The sequence below is a fragment of the Micropterus salmoides genome, unplaced genomic scaffold (genome assembly GCF_014851395.1).
Source record: "Micropterus salmoides isolate LMB-PRFRI ecotype aquatic unplaced genomic scaffold, ASM1485139v1 Ms_hic_scaffold_2874, whole genome shotgun sequence".
In the NCBI taxonomy this organism is placed as follows: domain Eukaryota; kingdom Metazoa; phylum Chordata; class Actinopteri; order Centrarchiformes; family Centrarchidae; genus Micropterus; species Micropterus salmoides.
In genome coordinates this window covers 1-15,143 of record NW_024042122.1, presented here as the reverse complement: position 1 = coordinate 15,143, position 15,143 = coordinate 1, and the positions used below count along the sequence as shown (strand labels likewise).

General features: G+C 38.6%; 1 protein-coding gene across 1 annotated transcript; it reads right to left on the bottom strand.

The window, feature by feature from the left end:
- Window positions 1-5,219: 5,219 nt before the first annotated feature.
- LOC119882064 (haptoglobin-like) lies at window positions 5,220-10,467 on the bottom strand. The gene is made up of 4 exons (XM_038692078.1): window positions 10,328-10,467; window positions 9,888-9,976; window positions 6,107-6,390; window positions 5,220-5,858 (listed from the first exon to the last, which is right to left on the bottom strand). Exons 1-4 carry the CDS (start codon window positions 10,348-10,350, stop codon window positions 5,295-5,297), a joined length of 960 nt encoding a protein of 319 aa, XP_038548006.1. The 5' UTR covers window positions 10,351-10,467; the 3' UTR covers window positions 5,220-5,294.
- Window positions 10,468-15,143: the final 4,676 nt, after the last annotated feature.

The following is a 15,143-nucleotide window of genomic DNA, read 5'->3' as shown; positions in this document are numbered from 1 at the left end:
TAAATTATAGATGCTTTTTATCTGGTCAAATTTATTTTGATACATTCATTCCCTTATTTATTATTGACAAAGTTGCTGGCACTTTATGAAACTACTACTTAAGTATTACAAATGTTTGCATTTTATTCACACTATCTTCTATACAAATACCATAACAATGTTTTTAAGTATGTGTTTTTATCGGAGAGATTTTATTCCTTTTTCATTATAATAGCAAAAAGAATCAAAACTTAAAATCTAATTAACAGTCACATCAACTTCGACCGGCATTATCTACTTCACCCTGATAAGGACTGCTAATGAGACCAGGAGATATGAAGGGCGTCATGGCAGGCAGCTGGGCTCCAGTCAGGAGAAGGTGTGACAGTCGTGGCATTTGCAAGGCATTTAATTCCCGTCAGCTCCATCATCCTTCCCCATTGCGTCAGAACCTGAGTGGGGACCTAACAGCTGCATAGGACACGGAGTACTTTGGTTCATCTTAAAATCACTCACTCACTCACTCACACACACACACACACACACACAGACATATATTAAGTTGCATGAGTATCAAAAAGAACACGCTGCTCCACATTTAGAGGGGACTGCAGGAAACAACAGATGTGACTGACTGCATGTATACATGGTGAAGAGCGTGAGAAGAAAAAGAAGACATTCATTCATATGCATGAAAATGTTAGAATAATTGTACATGGTGACACCTGAGTGACCTTTTTTTTTAACACAGGTTTTTGTAGTTGTTGTAAGGGGACACACATAACCTTGAATCACTTGTATTTGTACTACTACTACTACTACTACTCTACTATTACTAAAATACTTAAAGAATTGTAGCAATTTCTGCTAAAAATGGATGGAAAGCTGGTGACCTACACGTTTCTCTCCTTGTCTTTCTTCTACAGGTCTGGATAAGTTTTCTGTTCTGATCTCAGTCTGGGCAAATTAGGCACCAACCAGAGGCAACATTTTTATGATGTCATCATTTAAACATTTATAGTGCTCTCAATAATCAACTATCACAACACCTCATTGGACATTATTGCTTATTTGATCAGAAAATTGTATCAGCAAATTGTATTTGCCTGAACAACACGTATTCTACACACTGACTGCTCTGATAACTGTACCAAGGCCACTGCTGTGTCAGTGGTGACCTAAAATGCTGAGTCACTATGATCAGTTAGGGCAAAATCAAATCCTGCATTCCACAGAAAATGGTGAACAACAAGGCAGTGGTGGAAGAAGCATTTAAATCCTTTACTTAAGTGAATATATACCACAATGTAAAAATGTAAAAATAAAGTAAAAATACTGCAATTAACATTTTACATTATGTATCTTCAACTAAACATACATAAAGTCTCAAAAATATAAGTACTCATTATGCAGAATGGCCCCTCTTAGAATTTTACATTATTACAAACATTACATAATTGGATGATTATTACTGGTGCTTTAACAGGTGCTTTAACATTTAAAGCGCCATTTTTATGTTGTAGCAGGTTGAGGTAGAATATTTCAGTCTGAAATGCAGTAGCATAAAATCAGTGCAGTACCTGAGTAACTTTCCACCACTGAAAAAAGGCAACATCCAACTGAATAACAAAGTGTCCATTCAGTCTATCAGGTTAATTCACACAGTTAAACTGGTGGAAACAACTGTTGCTATGCAACTGACCCTTCCTTCTCCTTTCATAAATGATTTCATTCTATTTATATTACTTTTTGCTTAACATTTGTTCTAAAAACTTTCACAGGGCTTTAACCATTCTGGCAGCAAACTTCTCAAATGTCAGCTATCAGAAAATGCCTGCTAGCAAAGTCATGCATACAACAACTTCATTTGGACATATGGACTCCTCTTGTCAACACATTAAACATGAACACATCTGAAGGTGACAGCTGACAGAGCCTGAGCCTGAACACTCTTATGAGGACAGTGGATTAAAAAGTGCCAGTTCAACTTCTTTAACAATGCCGATAAAAAAGATGGATGATTGTGAATAAACATCAGGAGGAGAGCGTTCAGTACTATAATGGCACAGACAGAGTGTCCTAGTATTTTGAGCTTTTGACTGTTTTGACGCTTGATACTTCTCTCTGTTTTCTCATCATGTCTGTTTAATATCTGAGGGGAAGTTCATTCATAACTAAGCAAGCAAGCATGACTAAAGCTTATCTCTGATTAATAAAATACAGAGTAAATCTTGTTTTGGCAAGCAGTGGAAAATGGTTCATCAGGTGATACAGTTCACCATATCTGTTGTATTATTGCCTTGTGAAAAGCTTGATGTGTGTGTGGTACGTACAGTAAATATGAAGGTGGGTGATGAAGCTCAGAAAGCTTCAGTGTCCCAGTTACATATGAGCACAGAGTACATAATCTGGCAGCTGAGTACACAACATGCTTCCAACAAGACACTGGCTTAGAAAATACCATTGATTTATAGAATTTCTACCTCAAAGCCCCTTTCTTGTGTTTGCTGATTGAATCTACAGAATGGCCATTGTCAGCAGTTCTTTCGCCTCAACGCTGAGTTTCCATTTAATGTGAGACACAATTAACAATAACTGAATGTGTCACGATAAATGAACAGACAGAGCCACATTGTGTGGATCTTAACAGAGTATAAAGCATTTTTCAAAAACAGCGTTACACAGCTCTTTACAGAACCATGATTAAATCTCAGAGTAAATTACACACACTCACACACACACCTCCACACACACAGATATAAAGTGCAACAGTTTTGTAAATTATGATAAAGGTGATACAAAAGAAACTCCAAAGTAAAAATGTTCAGCAATTGGGCACTTCTACTACATCATTAAGATAAAGAATATTCTAAACAAAATGCCAGATGCACAAGTTGCTGACATATACAGTATTTTCATCAGTAGATACAGTAAAACACTGTTTAGTGGAGATCATCTGCCAGCTCTATCCTCACCTTTCAATTAGACACAACAAAGTCATTAGAAATGATTTATTATGATTGAGTGATATGTTCACTCGACATGTTATTAATTTAATGCAATGAAACACAAATCACTAAGGCCTATACTCTCATAATTATTAGTTCCGGCTCTATAAGTTACATGTACATTTTGTGACGGTCGTTGGAGTTGGGACATGTGACATGTTAACCACAAAGATAACCTGATTTTCCTTTTTTTTAGCCCTAACCCTAACCCCAACCCTCACCCAACATATATAAAAATGTGTCTATGTGAACATACAACATTCTAACACCACAACATCCATGCTAATTATGGTTTAAAGTGCAGTAAGAGAATGTTCGTGTTTTGCAGGAGCATGCAGGAGTGATGGAGCCAAAGAGAGTACACTCTGAGACTGGTAGAGAGTAATGGCCCTTGACAGGGATATTAATATTTTAGAAGGAGAACTTCTTGCACCCTGCTGCAGACCTGCTAAAAAGTACTTCTTACTCCCTCTAACAGCTCTATTTTTGTTTAACCTACTAAATGCCAGAAATGTCAAAATGATTCTGTGTACACTTCAGATAAAAATCTCTTTCAGCTGCCGGTATGATATCACTGACTGTAAACCAAGACCCACTCCTGTATGCACTGTGAGGGTCATTATTCAGCTCAGCAGCAGTTGGTCAGAGGAGTGAAGGAAGAAAGAGACAGTAATCTTATGTCCTGCAGGGAATCAACAGCAATGCAGCAGGTTTATTGGTTCAAATCAGCAGTGGTCTTCTTTGTGGAAGTTGTCAGTTGGATATTCATAGCTATAATTAACTGATTACATAACTCACTTACATATTTGAGATGACAGTAATGAAGAATATCAGCCTCTTCATTACCTTCTTCTCATCCTAAGCTCATACGTATTTCTCACATTACACTGAAAAAGGAGGAATAAAACCAGTCGCCTCCACCTTGCGCTTTGATTTTTCCGTCCTCCCTTCCCTCATTTGCTGGACAGGCAGCTGTCACCATCCTACTTTTCTGGGGTGGAGAAAAGCATTTGTTGTTGAGACAGTTCATGATTTGTGGCGGAGTAGACACATCTGCCAGACGAAAATATCTTTGAAGTCCCGCTGCTCTGGGTGGTGGGAAGAAAAACATCTGCAGGCAACAGTTGAAAAACCACAAATTCTGAATTGTGTCATTCACTTTTATTCCATTGTCAACTGTTGCTTTCACGCTGATGACTGCACATGATGAAATGTCATCTCAACCTTTAAAGCTGCCAAGTCTCTTTTCAAACTTCAAACTGGTGTTGGCAAGTTGGAGATACTATCAAGTGACTAGATTTTTAAAGTTTCCAATTGAAAAAAATCCCACCCCCTCTGCTCAGGCCTCCTTCCAAAGCCACTCCCACAAAACACATTTTCATGCACAGTGAGAGCATGGGCAGACAGTTGCATGCGCACAGGTAGGTATACAGGCAGGTAGCTCAGCCAATCATTTAATTCTGTCCCAATGAAATGATTGGCCGTGCTTATTACAGTCCTGAGACAACCACAGATACCAGAAAGAACTAGTTTATATACTGAACAAAATTATAAACGCAACACTCATGAGCAGTCATGAGCTGAACTCAAAGGGCGAGTGGCCTTTTATTGTGGCCAGCTTAAGGCACACCTGTGCAATACCCATGCTGTCTGATCAGCATCTTGATATGCCACACCTGTGAAGTGGATGGACTATCTCAGCAAAGGAGAAGTGCTCACTAACACAGATTTTGACAGATTTGTGAACAATATTTGAGCGAAATAGGCCTTTTGTGTACACAGAGGAAGTCTTAGATCATTGAGTTCAGCTCATGATGAACGGGGGAAAAAGTGTTGCGTTTATAATTTTGTTCAGTAGCTTATTTCAAACAGCTACACACCAGCCATCGTGAAGAGAGTGGTGAGATGCAGTAATCGTTTAGGTATGGGGATAACAGTGCTTTCCTGGAAGGTATTCATGGCGTCGCACTCGTTTGTACACATGAAAAGTGACAGACATTGTTGTGGAAAGAATGGAAAAAGGAGCTATAACAATATCATGCTACATTGTCCTTCAGTCTTGACAGACAAGAGTCATAATTGGTACGACCTCTATAACGTAAACATATGACGTTACTGACCATTTGCTTACAAGTCATAATAATGTTTTTCTGTGAATGGAAATTTGTGTGTATTATTGCAAATGAATTTTCCCCTTTCAAATCACAACAATTAAGTGACAGAACACAGCAGTGGTCACATGACAAGCATTTAATAAAATTCAATGACTCAACACATTACAATGATTTCTCTACAGAGCCTGTGGCTCTATAGCTGCCATGCGTACATCTTAGACATTGCATCAGAGCGCAGAGCAGACGATTTCTCTGTATCCCCTCTGACGACACTGTGGATCCAGGGCAAATATGAGGAAATCTTCATATAGACTCCATACTTGTACCTGTTGCAGGACTTGTCATAGGAAAGGATCCCTGCAGCGTAAATGTCCCCGGTTTCAGCATCTGTCACAACCAGAGCGCCTCCTGCATCACCAAAGCAAACATTTTCCTCAAACTTGCTGGGTCCAGTGCAGAACATATTGTCGTCTACAGCTGGTGTGAGCTCAATATGTTCATATTCGGCCTTACAGTCAGAGTGATTGGCCAGGGGGAGTACAAGGTGTTTGAGTGATGCAGCTGGGGTGAGGAGGGCCCCCCAGCCCCAGCCGGTGATGACCCCTGACCCTCTCAAGGTGTCTGCCAGGTCTTGGCCTCTCTCTGGCAGAGGGATTGGGGTCACTTTATCACTCATAACCACAGGCTCCTTCAGCTGGATCAGAGCCAGGTCGTTGTCCCAGTCAGATTGGTTCTGGAAGCCTGGATGGAGAACAACCTGCAGGAGGGGAAGGTAACATAGTTCTTTAATAACTGACATTTTGGAGATATATTGTCTATACTGTATATAATAAAAAATAGAACAAAATCTACATATTACTATTTTCTGTAATTCAGCACTGCATTATGGTTATTATGGAAATCAAATCTTTGGCTAGAACTTAAAATAAATCCACACTAAAAGGACGAATAACATGCACTTGACTGGGGCCTATTTAACCTCAGTCAAACGTTTATCTTTCTCACCTTCTCTACAGCGACCTCTTTGGAGGCATCAGCTTCCACCCGTTTTGAAATTCCCAGGTATACTTTAGGAATGACGGGATCTTTTCCCTGAATATCCTGTCGACTTTTTTTGACAAAAAGGTTCCTTCCAGCTGTCAAAACCCAGCGATCAGAGATGAGAGCACCACCTGCAAAGCCTCCGTCCAGCACACTGTCAGCAATGTAGACCATGGCCTGCCAGGGGACATGAGGAGCCAAAGTCCCCCCAACCATTCGCCTGGGACGGAGTAATTCTGACCTGGAAGCTGAGACATAAACATAAGTTATTTGTATTTGAAGTTTTTTACATTACACTTTGTTCTCTTGTGACCTACACTGTAAATTTCGAAAGGTTAGGTCAACGTCACAATGTTTTTGATGCCTATGATCACATTTTGTTAAATAATATGCTTTCTGTGAGCTTTGATTAATCTGCTTACAGCTGGTTCACATCATATCTTTCTGTGTGTGCCACAAGGACCAATTTTAAGGCTCCTACTCTTTACTCTACATATGATTAATTTTTATTTTTAGGGGTGGAAGTAACAAATTACATTTAGTCTTGTTTGTGTCACAGAGTTCTCTTTCTCTTGTATTTATATATATATTTTTTAGTACTTTTAAGTAATTTTGCTTGTGCTTATTTTCAGTTCAGTTCAATTCATTGTCAATTTTACTTTTACATTTCAAGTTGCATCCAGAGTAAAAACAAAATCATATGAAAAGTCATGATAAACCGTTAAAAAAACCGTGAGGGAGGTGGAAGGGTCGCGGTCGTACTCAGGACAGGTGAGCATGCAAAGTGACCCAAATCAAACACCTACAGTGCTGCGTGACCTACAGCTGCATTCTGGGTCCGGCAAAGACGCTATCTTCAGTAGGTGTGTGAGGTCTTTCTGCTGTTTTTGACAATAACCCCTGTCACAATTGTGAAAGCAGGCTGATTCAGCTCAAAATGTTTGAAAACTCAATGCTCAGTGGGACAGAGAGGTTGAGTGGACTCGTTGCATTATGCATAGTGTGAATGAACTGAATCAGCAGAGAAGTTGAACCTAGAACCGACTGTGGAGGACTTTGCGGTGCAAAACACTTGCAGAATGACATTCAGACAGGTGAGTACAACAACAAACTCACTGATGGATGTAACCTACCAGAGGAGAACATCAACAATCCCTGCGTTGCCTAGGAACATGTGCAATGTGTGTGCACTATGTGGTGTGTAAAAACTGTGCAGAGTCTTATTTTAATGTTTGTGGGCTACAGCTGCTGTCGAGTTCATAGTGTCTATATATCTCTGTGTTGTCTACCTTGGTGATATTTAATTCTGCAGTTAAAGTGGCAGGCTGTTTAACTTATGTAGCATTGTTGCACCCGCTGTGTTGTCCATAGCAAGAAATTTTACTTTTATTTGAGTAAAACAGTCTAGTACATTCCATCCCTGTTTTCATGCTGATGTCACGGACTCCACAGCAAAACAGACGTTCCCCAAGTTACAGTCTGCTCTTTCATGACATCTATTATTAATTTAAAGCTTGTTCTAAACTCCAAAAAGAGCACATGCATGCATTTCACAAAAGAGCAAACCTCTGATGTTCCTATTAATGTTGAAGGTTTATTTGCTGGATTTACAAAAAAATCCTATTTGTTATTGTTCAAATTAGTGTGTCTATATTGACTTGTCTTGCTTTCCTCTGGTATATAAGCTATGTAATATGTTCTTAAATTTCTCTTGATCTTAACGACATCGCCTGAATAAATAAAGACACTGCTAACTAATTCCTTTCCAAGATGTCTGTAGAGCCCAGATATTAAGAACGTTTCACCCGTTTAAGTAGTTTATCTTTCTGTGTAAAACATTGTTGACAACATTTTTGTTCTTCCCAGTTTTCCCTCTAGTAGAACTTAAACACATTTAATTAAATATGATCTCCTCGACCCTGGGGTTATCACACTGTAGCATATGCACTGTAGTCATTTAAGCGTATTGTTATCACTTCCAGAGATCTTCTCTTAAACTGAGCTTTGTCGTCTGAATGTGAACGTCTTTCATGCTTTGAGGTCTTCCTCCAACAGTGGCCTATAATTTATTCATCGCAAAGCAAAGAAGGGAACCCACTCTCTGTGCTTTATTTAGTGTGTCTTTTGTGATTGAAGTTTAAGTTATCCTCTCTTCAAAGTGAAGGCAACATGCTTAGTACACGGGTGGCTCCAAACTAACTTAATCTTGTAATTCTACATCGTGACAGAGATTATTTAGAGGGAAAGAAGTGTCTTGTTCAGGGTTTTCAGCACATTAAACAACTGCTTACAAGCACAATAAATGAATGACTAATTACATTTAGCTGATGCTTTTATCCAAAGTGACTTACAATTGGTATATGTCAGAGGTCACACACCTCTGGAGCAACTAAGTGTCTTGCAGTGGATTTGAACCCAGGTCTCTCACACCAAAGGCAGGTGTTTTACCCACTGCCCCATCACCTCCTGCATTACAACGGGTTTTCTGCATTACAGAGACTGCATGAATAAAAAATGGATTCAGTAGTTCTGTTACATTCAACGTTTTCTTTCTCTAATTACTTTATTTACTAAAAAACAAACTCCCTTCTCTCGCCACATCTGTCACTGGATTCTAATCACTTAGTTTATCATTTTTTTTTTTTTAGAGCTGATACTGTAGCTTTACAGCAAAATGAAGAGGAATATCTGAAATGAGCAGTAATAGCCCAGCCCTAAGAACCCACAGGGAAGCCGTGTCATTTCATGCAGGAGTTATCTATCTGAACAGCAGCTGTCGAGGAGATATTAGTCTAAAACAGTAGCTTTGCTGAACTGGGGCCTGTGGTTGCTTGGATCCACTTGAATGTGTTCTGAAGTAAAAGGCGGCAATTTGGATCTCTGAATAAGTCATCATGGAAAAATGTGGGGTTATATTCTGACTGTGTGTTCCCAGGTTTGTTCTGTTAGAGTCTATAGGATGTGTTTTTATAAATGCCATACTAACCCATTCATTTCAGCAAACTCAGTATCCTCTTTTAAATCTCTTATCTCTTAACTGATGGAATGTGTTGTAGTTTTTTTCTAAATTATTTTATCTTTTACTTTTTGGATTTTATTTACTTTATTACTTTATTCCTGGCGTCTCTAAAATTGTTCAGAGGTGTGGATGTGAGTGGTTGTTTGTCTATGTGTGGCCCTGCGATGGCCTGGCGACCTGTCCAGGGAGTACCCCGCCTTTCGCCCGATGTAAGCTAGGATTGGCTCCAGCCCCCCCGACCCTGTACGCAGGATAAGCGGTTGATGATGGATGGATGGACTTTATTCCTGGCTTTCCTGTACTGTATTTAGTAACTTTATTTTTTTGAAAAGGATGCTTAATAAATAGAGTTAATACAACAAAATACCAGTAAAATGAATGACATTATCATCAGCCTCAGCTGTACTTTGTGATCAGTGCTACTTAGCAAATGTTAGCTTGCTAACAAAAATGAGAAGGTGAAAATGGGAAACATTATATCTGCTAAACATCAGCACGTTAGCATTTAACTCAAAGCAACAGCTATTTGCATGGCTGTAGACTTGTACTAATCTTGCTTTCTTGCTTGCTGATCAAACGCAGTACCCTACCAACAACAAATCTTTGTATATTTGTAGCAATAATATGGAATATTGATGTAAAAGTAGAAATTGGTTTTGAATTAAGGCCCCGTTTTTATCAGCAAAGACATGCTTGTGTTTTGTAGCATGTGTCTGTGTGTGTTACCCGACACAGAGCGTTTCATCCCTTCTTCGCTGTGAGTCACATCTGCCAGACAGGCCCATGCAGCCAAGAGGAGCACAGTCAAAGAAAACCTTTAAACAACAACAGAGGCACATGATGATGAACAAACGTTAAATTTTTCTTTTATTTTGGAACAACGAAGACAATAAAACTGGGCCCATTTTAGGATTAGGAATGACAAATTGTAAACAAATCAGTTATTTAATTATTGAGTTAGATAATAAGCATTTGATTTACATGAGCTCACCAAACATTTCTCGATAATTAATGGAAAAATTGAGTTGCAAAGCTTTTTAAAAGACTTAAATTATTATTCTTAAATGTATTATTACCATGTTGTTGTAAATAATGATAAGGCTCCACTACGTATATAACATTTGGCACTGAGGAAGAGAGATTTAAAAATGAATATTTTAACTTACCCCATTTTGTTGATAATAATCATCTTCTCCAGCGATGGTTATAATCTCTTATAAGTGCACTGTGCATTTTGGAGCCAGGAAGTATTTATATCTGCAGAAAGACAGAGCCTCTGGCCTGGAAATTTCTGTTTGGCACAAAAAATGTTGATTCCTGTAATCTGAAATAAATGGTTGCAAAATGTTACTTTCCAGCAAGGCAATAACAACTTGTACTGTCTGCATAGTTTTGCATCATAGTTTACTAAAAGTACACAAGGTTTTTGATCTCTTGTTGAATATTGATATTGCAACAGACTGTGCTGTTTAATCTGTTATTACAAAATATAAGGCAGATATTGCCTCAGTAGGTTTCTCTGGAACAAAAACAGACAATGTTCAAATTCCTGGCATTAAATAGTTAATTGTGACAGCTGCAGTCAGGCAGGTATATGCTGGAGGGAGGAAAGTCCTGGATTACTGCTTTGGGAATTTACAAGAGGCCACAGAGAGATTATAGAGGTTTGTAATTATTATTATTAATACAAGATGTTTCCAAATTTAGAGTTTGCTGCTTTGTTTAATTTAGCATCTTAAATTACAATTTTTTGCAATATTCACATTGTTTGACTGCTGGTTCCTAGTGATTGAAATAATGAACATCGTGCCAAAACAAATGACTAAGCACATATTGTGACAAAAGAAAATACTGAAAAATACGGTAAAAACAGGAAAAAATGGTGCATAGTTATTTTTCGCCTAAAAAGAATGAAATAAAATCCTCTTACATGCACACATACAGTATATTACAGTTTTTCTCAATTGCTTAAACACTATAACCAGGGTGTTGTACTAAAATTTCAAGACCAACTCCATTTTTCAAAAAGCACAACCATTTTCCTAAACTCTACACACAAATCCCTTACTTTCTCTTTGCCTACACCATGAGGTCACTGAGAAAGCACTGACATTCGATATTGTTCACTCATAACAGTCATACACTCATCAACACTCAACACTCATAACAGGTTAATAATCATAACAGGTTGAGCTCAATTAGCACACAGCTACCCAGGTGGAAACACAAAGAGTCATAATTGATAACACACCAATCAGAAGCTTCAATAGATATATAAAAGGGCCAAGTCAGTTCATTCAGTTTTGGAACTATGGATCCAGAGAAATGTGAAGGGAGAGGTGTAGGACCGAGGGAGGAGGAAGAGGAAGGAGGCATGTTGTGTTCATCGTGTGAAAAGGTTTCAGAGGGGGAGAACCACAAGCAACATTACTAATAACCAGTTTTTGTAGCATCGGTTTGAATTTATCTCACCTGTGTGTAAAACTGTGTTGTAGTGTGTGTGTTTTTGAGGGATTGTGTCTTATGTCTGAGGGCAACGTGTTGTGGATTTGTGTTTAGAGATTTGATAAAAAGAGGCATAATTTCAAGAAATATGTTTACGCAATCAAGAAAAACTGTAATCAAACTTTATTTATATAGCACAAGTTATACATCAAATGCAACTCAAAGTGCTGAACATAAAAAGAGTTAAAAATAGCATAACTTTTGAATGAATAAAATAAGTATAAAATAATAATAAAAGTGTGAAACAAGAATACCCACACTAGATAAAAGCCAAACTAAAAAGGTGTTTTTAAGTTTTGATTCATTTCCTTTTTTAAGTTTTTTTTTTTTTTAAGATATCCACACTCTCTGCTCCCCTCAGGAGCTCCGGCAGGCATTTCCACAGGCTACAGCCATAGTGAATAAAAATGGCCTCCCTGTGGGTCCTAGTCCAGAACCTAGGATGAACCAAGAGAGGACTTGAGGGATCTAGTGGGTACATATACCTCACAGTCTGCCCTACACTCCCTGTTCCCCACCCATATGCCCCCACACACACCTGGTGGAGATCTGCACTCTACTGAGAGCACTCTTCTGGTTCAAAATGAAGTAATTTCATGGTGGTAGTGTTACTAAAGATTTACAGTGTTCAGTGACCCGAGGCAAGTGCACTCTTAACTGAATCAGACATAGAAGCTGTTCATTTACGAAGCACTTCTCTCCTCTGAAAGTCAGCACTTTAACCTCACAGGCATTGTTTCATTTTAAATGCACTGAGCTGGAATACAGAGCCAAAATAATACTTTTTCAGCAGATAAAGACCACAGTCAGAAAGTTATATCAATATCTTTTGATATATTTCAATTAATTTCAATAGTTTGTCCCAGTAGTTTTGAGCCACGCTAGCAGTATGGCTCTGCAAGGCAATGTCAGTCAATCTGCTACATTTGCCAAGAGTGAAATAATGAAACAACTACAAGATGAAAACTTACACAGACATTCATGTTCCATGAATTCTTGTGACTTTGATCTTTTGACTTGTCATCTTTCAACACTATGAGGATGATTTTTGTCGTTATGAGTGAAACATTTCAACAACTATTTGATGGATTGCCATGAAATTTTGACATTCATGTCCCCCACAGAATGAATTGAAATAAGTTTGGTGATCCAACAGTTTATTACCAACAAATACTTTAAATTTAAGCTGATATGTATTTTAGGGAACCTTTATTTGAAAATAGAAAGAAAATTGGTAAGACTCAACATCACTGTGAATACATGATTAACATCTTAGATCCCTAGACTATCAGAACCCCCACCCCCAAAAGCATTTAAACAAAACAATTTTGCTCCAATCTAAAGTAATCCTTTGTGAAAATGATTTCACAGCAGGTATTTGCTGCCTGTTTTGTGTTATATTATTCATACCATGACTTCTAACAGAGCTTATGCCATGTTATTTGGCAGCATGCTATATACTGTATGTTTATCTGTTATGTGCTGTAGCATTACAAGACTACAGTCACTCAGGCTAATGCAACCCCATATGCAATCATCCAAAGCCAGGTTATGTTCTGTTAGAAAGCAGAATTAGACATATAATATGACCCTTACTATAACATGGAATATGTCTGATGGTTATTTATTTGGCAGGTTTACAAAACCCTTGAGGATTAAGTTACATAATTCTGCTCAGCATAAACATGTTTATTTCTTAGGTCTAGCCTTTTCAACATTTCTTCAGCATTCATATATCAGAATCTGAACTTCCATTTCTGTTTCATTTTCATTGTCTTTGTTGTTGAATGACTTTAGTCTGTCTCAGGGAGATTTTTGTATGCAGACGTAGTGTCAAGGCAAGGGCAAATAAGTGATGTGTCCTGAAATGTGTTGTCCAGCATTTCCAATCACATCTAAGGGCAGGGGTCTCACTTGAGTGCTGTAGTCTCTGCTCCCTGGGGGCAAAAAGAGGACATGGGACATGACCTGTGTACCAGGCATGATCAAAGCCATGCACACAGCCAAGGCCATCGAGGGCAAAACCGGACAAACGCCCAAGAGAGAATGGATGCTTTTTACCCCCTCTCATACTGTAATAGGGTCACTTCTCATTAGTACAATGTAGTATCTCTCTCTGGGTCTATTTCCATCTCTGTCTCTCTTATTCATTGTCTTTTTTTTCTTTTTTTCCCCCAGCATACGAGGCATAGAAACCCAGAACTAAAGAACACTGTCAGCAATTTGAACACCTGTAAGGTATAGAGCGTGAAGGTTTACAGCAAAGAAAAGAAACGGATGCTACAATACACTTGAAGACAACAGCCTATGAGTGAAGTAAAGAGTTTAGTGAATATAACAAAGCAGGGACTGACAGCAAGAGTTCAACAGCTTTCAAAGCTGTCAGATACAGAGCTTGAGAGATGTTTAAAGTGGTAAGGACCAAGGTGGGGGAAGATGAGTGGGGGTGGGGTAGGCACGTCAGAAAGTGAACGTGGAAGGAAAGAAAGAGTCAAACGCTGCTGTGGACTTTATCTTGAAGCTCTAGGGGGATAGAGTTTGTGCATGTGATAAGGACTGCAAGCTGTGTCGAGGGTGAGGGGAGGAGAGGGGAGGGGGAAACAGTGATGTGGGGACTGGAGGTCGCTCCACAGAACGAGAGAGAGGCGGAGGAGGGAGAGGGGAGCGGCTGAATCACAGGGACAGAGAGCTAGAGTGTGTGAGAGGCTTTGTACTTAATGTGTGCTTCTCAGGAGAATGAATGATGAGGACTACAGCTACACTTTCTTCTTCACTGGAGGATTTTTAACGGGATTTTACTTCAGTCAGTGCTTTAATACCGGATTGTTTTCCTGTTATCAACCTCTGTCGGCACAACTGCTCTGTGATCCAACATAGTGGAAATGTTGGTAAGTATCTGTGTTCTTGTTTTTTGTTTTGGTGGCGAGACGGTATACCACACAACAAGATAAAAGATTTATTTATTTGTTTGTTTGTCTTTTAAAAGAAGGCCAAAGTTCTGTTTGGGTGTTGATTGAAAATGGATGTATCAGGCTGCACACACAGGAGCATTTGCATATGAATAAGTTGTTTGCTTAGAATGCTTAACTTTTAGTGCTCTTGAATTATATCAATTTACAATAATATATAGACATTTTGAAAACTGACCAGTGTTCATCATCAGAGTAAAATGTTATTGCATTAAGTTGGCTGTTTTTTTCTTTTTCAATTTTTCCAGGTGTGTTAAACAAACTGAATGAACTATAAGGTGACTCTCAGTGACCAAAGTATTTAACTAAGTGACAATTAATGAGCAATGCTTTCCCAACGAACACATTTATATACCAAAGAGATCCCTGGGAATGTAACAGGAAAATGTTATTTGTAATCACACTGTTACATATTAAATCATTCGAAATGTATTTTTTTATTTGTTGTCGCCTGATGCACACATGCATTGGATGGGTCATGCCTGCATACATGTGGACACACAGACAC

What these genes read in the sequence shown, in the direction of transcription:
- LOC119882064 (XM_038692078.1), bottom strand. Translation starts at nt 10,350, where the DNA reads ATGATTATTATCAACAAAATGGG. An exon ending in GATGAAACGCTCTGTGTCGG is followed by an intron (nt 6,391 to 9,887) that starts GTAACACACACA and finishes TTTATGTCTCAG; the next exon opens with CTTCCAGGTCAGAATTACTC. An exon ending in AAGAGGTCGCTGTAGAGAAG is followed by an intron (nt 5,859 to 6,106) that starts GTGAGAAAGATA and finishes CCCCTCCTGCAG; the next exon opens with GTTGTTCTCCATCCAGGCTT.